Genomic DNA, 7,526 nt, shown 5'->3' on the forward strand with positions numbered 1-7,526 from the left:
GCTTTTTTTTTTCGTCCCTGAGTTTTCTCTCCAACTCTCCTGCTCCCACCAGAAAAAAATCTTCCAGCCCAACCAGCTGAACTCTATGCCTTGATATTATCCTCCTCTTCACCCTTCTATAAAACTGAACGTTTCGCCTCGGGTTTTCCTGTTTTGCTCTTGGCATCAGTCTAACTGTTGGGTCAAAATTTTCTAATTCGAGTCCCACCAAACAAACATTTCTCTCTGCCTGTCTAACCTCAGTTCTGCTAAACTTTGGGGGATCTTTTTTTTTTCAAACCCTTGTTACATTCATCTGAACCAATGACTTTCAAACTTTATATGTCTTTTAATTTTTTCCAGTGGAACCACTGATTCAGATGAAATCTTACACCCAGTGCATAAATCAGTTATAAGAACTCTGGTGGGAGTGGGGTCGGGGAGTTGGGCATTTACAAGTGGACTCCAAAGGTACCTCCTCCCAGCGATTCCGTAACTGCTAGCTAAACCTCCCGCTGCCGAAATGCCCCTCTCTAAACCTGGATTCCTCCAGGGTGCGCTTTAGCTTAGCGCACCATGCGCTCCTCACCGCAAGTTTCTCCCCTCTTCCCACGGTGTTCCACGCCAGGTCCTGCCATGGAGCTGCGCTCCGAGTTGCCCAGCGTACCCGGCGCGCCGACGGCGGCTGCGACAGCGACGGGCCCGCCCGTGGCTTCGGTGGCGTCGGTGGCAGCGGCGGCGGCAGCGGCCGCTTCGCTACCTGTGAGCGTGGCGGGCGGCTTGCTACGAGCGCCGCCGCTGTTGTTGCGGGCTGCGGAGAAGTACCCGCGGACCCCCAAGTGCGCGCGCTGCCGCAACCACGGCGTGGTGTCTGCGCTCAAGGGCCACAAGCGCTACTGCCGCTGGAAGGACTGCCTGTGCGCCAAGTGCACGCTCATCGCCGAGCGCCAGCGCGTCATGGCGGCGCAGGTGGCGCTGCGCAGGCAACAGGCGCAGGAAGAGAACGAGGCGCGCGAGTTACAGCTCCTCTACGGCACTGCCGAGGGCCTGGCGCTGGCCGCCGCCAACGGCATCATCCCGCCGCGACCCGCCTACGAGGTCTTCGGCTCTGTGTGCGCCGCCGACGGCGGCGGGCCGGGAGCGGGAGCGCCCGCGGGCACCGGAGGCGGCGCCGCGGGCGCGGGGAGCTCAGGTGAGGAGAGGGGAGCAGGGACGGGGTTCAGGGGCGCGCAGCCCAGGGACTTGTCTCGGTACTGAAAGAGTAGAATCCCGTTCTCCAAACGCCCCACCTGGTGGAGGTGCCCGCGCACCAAGCCCCTGATTTGAGGCATAAACACACAAACTTTCCTTTCTCCCCTTTCTGAAGCATTTGCACTTTATTCCTTTCTCTCACCGCAGGCCCAAATGTAAACGCTTTAATCTTATTGCCTCTACCCAAAGGCAGCCATGTCTCAGCTTTCTTGCTCACTTCGCTGGGTCTTCTCCCCAGCGCGAGAACCCACGCGTCTTATCTTTTCTTTCGTTCTGCGCTTCTCCACACGCCGCAGATCCCTCCGCTCCTTCCCAACTCTCTTCAGCAATCCAACCCTCTCCAAGTCCCCTCCTCCGCCCCGCTTCGCTTTCTCTAGGTACTGAGGACGCCGAATTCCTTCCCAACCCCACTCCCCCCCTCCCCCGCAGGATTCCTTTTCTCCCGTTCCTAATGTTCCCTGGTCAACCGCCCTGCTCCTTCTTTCTAGCTTCCTTCCCTGCTCGTCTCCCTTTTCTCAGAGTACGCGCTCTCTCCCTTCTTTCAATCCCCTTTCCTCTTCCCAGTGCACTCCCTGTTCTGCTCTGGCCGCACTCTCTTCTTCGAGACTCCCTAGGCTTTTGGGGGAGGGGGTGCGGAATTAGGCTTCCAGCTTGGGAGGGAAGAACTTCTTAGGGCTTAATTATTTTTTAAGATTTTTTTTGATGTGGACCACTTTTAAAGTCTTTTTATTGAATTTGTTACAATATTGCTTCTGTTTTATGTTTTGGTTTTTTGGCGGGAGGCACGTGGGATCTTAGCTCCCAACCAGGGATCAAGTCTTAACCACTGGACCGCCAGGGAAGTCCCACTTAGGTCTTAATTTTGGAAAGGATGGATTAGAAATAGAGGCTCTACTTTTGCCTGTAGAGAGGCTTGGGATCTTGTAAATGCCCAAGGTGCATTCCCCTCCAGGCTGTGCTGCCCAGGGCCACAGAGCACCCAGGGCTGGGTTGGCTCTTGGAATCACAGGGGTGGAGTGAGGTCTTCTATACAGTGTGCGGTGCAGGTGCAAGTTGTGTTGGCTCCTGTTTGACCTCTGGGTCAGGCCACTTCTCCAGAGCAGGCCAAGACTAGGAAGGGTGAAGGTACTGGGCACAGATGTAGGAAGAGGGTCACTGGACACTGAGTTTACAGGGCACAGGTGGTTGGGGTTCTGGGTACAGAAAGAGAATGCGCTCTGGGAGCCGAGAAAGAGCCAGGCTGTAGGGGCTCAGAGGGGAAGGCATGCTGGAAGAAAAAGAAAGAAGGGTTTTGGAGCCAGTGAATGAGGGTTGTGAGGCTCAGAGGGAAAGGAAGCTGGACTCCAAAGGGCTCTGGTGCTGTGGGGTGCGGTCACTTCCCTGCTAACCGCTCCTTTACATACCCCTTTCTCCCCTCCTAGAGGCCAAGTTACAGAAGTTTGACGTATTCCCCAAGACGCTGCTTCAGGCAGGCCGCGCAGGCAGCCCGCAGCCGCCGCCGGGAAAGCCCTTATCACCCGACGGCGCGGACTCTGGTCCCGGGACATCGTCCCCAGAGGTGCGAGCAGGCTCGGGCTCGGAGAACGGCGACGGCGAGTCCTTTTCTGGGTCGCCCCTGGCCCGGGCCTCCAAAGAGGCAGGTGGCAGCTGCCCAGGCAGCGCTGGCCCCGGAGGCGGCGGCGAGGAGGACAGCCCGGGATCCACCAGCCCTCTGGGTTCAGAATCCGGTTCCGAGGTCGACAAAGAAGAGGCAGAGGCCGCTCCCGCGCCCGGGCTGGGCGGGGGCCCGGGTCCACGACAGCGGACGCCGCTAGACATCTTGACGCGCGTCTTCCCGGGCCACCGGCGGGGTGTCCTGGAGCTAGTGTTGCAGGGCTGCGGCGGCGACGTGGTGCAGGCTATCGAGCAGGTGCTGAACCACCACCGCGGGGGCCTGGCGGCCGGCCTCGGCCCCGCCGTGCCCCCCGATAAGGCCGCGGTGGGGGCAGTAGTAGCAGCGGATGACGCGTGGCCTGGCCGCGTCGACGCCGCGGCCGCTGGGGGGCCGGGGCTGCCCGCGCCGCTGCAGGCGGGCCCAGCCGCACCTCCGCACCACAGACCTTTGCTGGCCGGCGCCATGGCGCCCGGGGCGCTGGGCTCGCTGAGCAGCCGCTCGGCCTTCTCGCCACTGCAGCCCAACGCCAGTCACTTCGGTGCCGACGCGGGCGCCTACCCGCTGGGCGCGCCGCTCGGCCTCAGCCCCCTGCGCCTGGCCTACTCGGCGGCGGCGGCGCACAGTCGCGGCCTGGCCTTCATGGCTCCCTACTCCACCGCCGGCCTGGTGCCCACACTCGGCTTCCGCCCGCCCATGGACTACGCCTTCAGTGATCTCATGCGCGACCGCTCGGCCGCCGCCGCTGCTGTGCACAAGGAGCCGACCTACGGCGGCGGCCTGTACGGGCCCATGGTCAATGGCGCCCCTGAGAAGCAGTAGGGCGAGCGGCCCGGCAGTCGGCCGGCCCCCAAACAGGGACCCCAGGCTTGCCCCGCGGGCTGCCGGCCCGTCTTTGCCTGGTGCGCTCTCTGCGCCCCGGCTGGGATCCTCTCGCTCCAAGGTGGTTTTCAGTTTTGTTTTGGACGGTGGGTGGGGAGAGCTGAGCAAAGAGGAGCAGCTTCAGATGTTCTCGGAGGGGATGTGAGACCCCCATCCTCGTCCCGCGACCCTATCAAGGCTCCCCATCCCTTCAGAAGGCCGGGAATTCTTGAGAATTCAGAGGCTGCAGCCGCTGCGCAAGCTCCTGCCTCTCCTGTCGCTATGCTCGTCACACCTGCCCGCGCTCCCAAATGGTTGGCAGGATAGTCCGAGAGTCTGTCTTCTGTGTCTCCCCCTCCCTTAAAAAAATTTTAATATTCGCTCTAACAAATATAAATTTAGGATGTATAAATCTCTTGGCACTGAGTCGAGTCTTTGGGACACACATATATATCGATATCAAATTGTAAAAAAAGAAAAAAAGGAAACAAGTTCTAAGGTGCACTTTCCTCGCGGTATTTGTCGCTCTCTTTGTTGCTTATGCCGATAAGCATGGGTTTCCTTGGTGCAGTGTGAGTTTTTATATATGTATAAATCTATATATAAACTATACATATATATACAAGCCAGTGTATAATGTTATAAAATGGAATTCTAAGTTATTAATCTGTAGGTGACCTCGGTATTAACGTGAAAAATATTCAAAAACAAGCAAAAAAGGACAAAACGGAAAAAAATTAGACTATGCGTGCATTGTACTTATCAGGTTTATAGATTAAATATATTGTAAACTCGAGATGAATCCTGCCCACCCGCCCCTCTTGCCTGCGGCCTGTCTCTCCCTAAGGAGCGGTCTAGGTGCGCACTGAAGCAGGAACAGAGTGACCCGTGACTGAGCCGGAACCGCCCGCCGGAGGGCCCATCCCCGCCTCGCGGGACTCGCCAGGCACCTCGGCCGAAGGGCCGGCAGCGGGAAACGCTGGCTGCAGAGAATGGCTCACTTTGTGCTTTCCTTTGCCTAGACATGAGCTAGAAATAAATGTTATTTTCTAAGAAAACAGCAACGAATCCCGTCCCGCTTCTCGGGCGGCCGGGTTGATAATCTTAATTCCTCGCCGGAGCCGCGGTATCAGGGAGAAGCTTGCCCGAGGTCCGGAGGGTGCTTACGACCCTCGGGGGTGCGGGGCGAGGAAACTTCCTGCAGCGCCTGGGAGAGGCGCGCGCTCAGCACTCCGGGAGGAGCAGCGTCCGCCGTGCTTGTGGAACCTGGTGTCCCTCCCACTCCCCGCTCGGGCGCGCGGGTTGCGGAGGGGTCGCCTTGCCAGTGCTCTCGGTTCCCGGAGTCCTGCGAGGCCGCCGGCCGGGTTCCCGTTCTCGCCGGGGCGCAGATTTGGGCGCCCGCCGCGCGCCTCCCTCTTCAGGTTTGGAAGGAACGGCAGCCGAGACGGCGGCTGGGGAGGGAAGGCTAAGACCGCTCTCTCACAGAGGCCAGCGGCCTGGGAGTTATTTTTGGGGTGGTGGGGCGCTGCCTTCGCCCTAGACAGTGTAATCTGAGAGCGGCGGTGAGGACGCGCCTTCCAGCCCGACCTCACTCCGCGCCCCTTTTTGACCTTCCCTCCTTAAGCGGAGCTGAAGAAATTGGCGGCTCCGGGGCCGACACCCGCCTCCGGCCTCCCAAGTCCCTCCCGCTTCTGGCTGGGTGACTCCCCCCTCTCCGAGAAACAGGGTGTCCCCTCCCCTAGGCTGGGCCGGCGACTTCCCAAGGTAAACTTCTGGGGCCGGCTCGAGTTCCGCCAGGCGGTGAAACTTAATAGCAGGGACAAGAAAACGGTTTAATAAAGAAGGGCTTTAATAGGGAACTAATTTGATTGAGTTGCCTAATTCCACTTTAATTGGAAAGGGGTTTGGCTGTTTGGTTATAAAGTGCGAGGGTGATGAGGAGCTGGAAGTGGGGGGAGAAGGGGCGAGAGCAGAGAGATGGGGCGAGACAGGCAATGAAGATAGGGAGGAACGAAGAGAGAGACGAGAAAGAAAAGAGGGAAGAGTTACCTAGGAAGTAGAGAGGAAGGCGGAAGAAAGTGCGCGGGAGCTGCTAGAAGTGTGAACTTTCTTGCGCTTCAAGGCTGCGCGCTCTCAAGCCTCCCACTCCAGGTTTTCCCTCCTCCCACTCCAGGTTTTCAGAGGCCTCGCATCCTCTCTCAACCCGCGCTCCAGCTGCCCCCTCCTCGGGATCAGCCCTCTTCCCCGCTCTAGGTGAGCTTAAGATCTGTCTTGGTCTCTTGGTTTCAGGAGGGATCTATATTGGGTCATCTGAAGTTCTCGGTTCCTGCTGGTGCTCAAGCCAGACGGAGAGAGGCGGCCTGTGGGCCCGCGTTACCCACTCTCCAGAACACCTGGAGCTTAATAGCTTTCAAGGTCATTATTTTAGTTTATCCTCACGGCAAACCCGGGGAAATCCAGTGAGTTGTTTATTATCGTCTCCATTTTACAGAGGAGGAAACTGAGGTCCAGAGTGGTTCAGGGACTTGTCCAATCATCCGGGGACCCTGAATCTCTTTTCCTTTCCATTCTCCCAGTGGGCTTGTTCCTCCCTCTCCTCTCGTGAAGCGGTCTCGGCTGGCCGACGGCGGGGCCTCTGCCGTAACCCACCTCCTGTGTACACGTGCGGCCCAGAGAGGAGAGGCGGCTTGCTCCTAGCGCCCAGAGAGGCCGCGGCCTCAGCTTTGGGCTTCAAGCGTCGTCTTCCGTAGAACTCAGAATGGTTCTCCAGCGGTGGAAGTTAGACGGGGTGGAGTAGTGGGGTTCCAAGGTTCCTCCCCTCCCTGGCCCGACGATAGAAACCCAGGATGGTCAGCCACAGCCTTGGCGCCTGGCAAAGTCCTGCACCCTCGGGGCCCCGGACTCCGTTGCCCACGGAGCAGCCAGGAAGACTAAGGCTCAGAGGTTGACAGTGACCGGCCCAGGGTCGCACATCCAGGCTCTGAGGAGCGAGAATCAGAGCCCAGGACGCTCCAGCCGGGTTGCTAGGTTGCAGCGGTGGGAGTGGCAGGGGCGGAAGAGTAGGCACCTTTGGTTCAGGGAGCTTCCGTAGTGGGCGGGAGGGGGCTGGGGCCTGAGCTCCCCTGGGATCCGTATTGGGCAGGAGCTTGGGGTTCTTGCTTGGGGCGTTGCCCTCACCCCTGATGGAAGGGACGAAGGTGGAGCATCACCTCTTTTCTCCTGGGAGGGGAAGATGGGACAGGAGTTCCCTTCCTGATCTCTACTGTCTGTGTTTATTTCCAAACTCTCCCTAAGCCGGCTGGAGCCAACCCAGTCCTGTGCCTTGGGGGAGACACACTCAATCGAGATAGTAGTCCTTTTAAAATTATCTTCTCCTCTTCCTCCTCCTCCAACAGCAGCACTGTGTGCCTACTGTGTGCCAGGTCCTGTACTAAGCACATTCCCTGCACAGGATCCTGCTCAGTGGGTGAGAAAGAGGCAAGAGCTGGGATCCAGGCTCTGTCGCTGGCTAGGTTTATTCATTCACAGATTACTCAAGTCAGCAAATATTTGCTAAGTACTTACTGAATGCCAGACCCAGTACAAGACAGGTGCCACCCCTGCCCAATTAAAACTATGTGTTGGGAGTTGAGGGGGGAGGCAACTAAACAGGCAAGGAGGATGCACTGATCAGGGCCAAGGAGGTCTGCCAGGGAGGTCAGGGAGGTCTGCCAGGGAAAGGCAAGTTAGGCAAGGTGCTTCACCTTAGTTCCCTTCTCAGTTAAATACGGCTAATAGTAGTGTA

At 58.5% G+C, this 7,526-nt stretch overlaps 1 protein-coding gene across 1 annotated transcript; it reads left to right on the forward strand.

The window, feature by feature from the left end:
• Positions 1–555: 555 nt before the first annotated feature.
• DMRTA2 (DMRT like family A2) lies at positions 556–3,703 on the forward strand. Its single transcript, XM_030870082.2, has 2 exons — positions 556–1,171; positions 2,652–3,703. The coding sequence occupies exons 1-2, from the start codon at positions 556–558 to the stop codon at positions 3,701–3,703; spliced, it is 1,668 nt and encodes a 555-aa protein (XP_030725942.1).
• The last annotated feature ends 3,823 nt before the right edge of the window (positions 3,704–7,526 follow it).

Source organism: Globicephala melas, chromosome 1 (genome assembly GCF_963455315.2).
Source record: "Globicephala melas chromosome 1, mGloMel1.2, whole genome shotgun sequence".
In the NCBI taxonomy this organism is placed as follows: Eukaryota; Metazoa; Chordata; class Mammalia; order Artiodactyla; family Delphinidae; genus Globicephala; species Globicephala melas.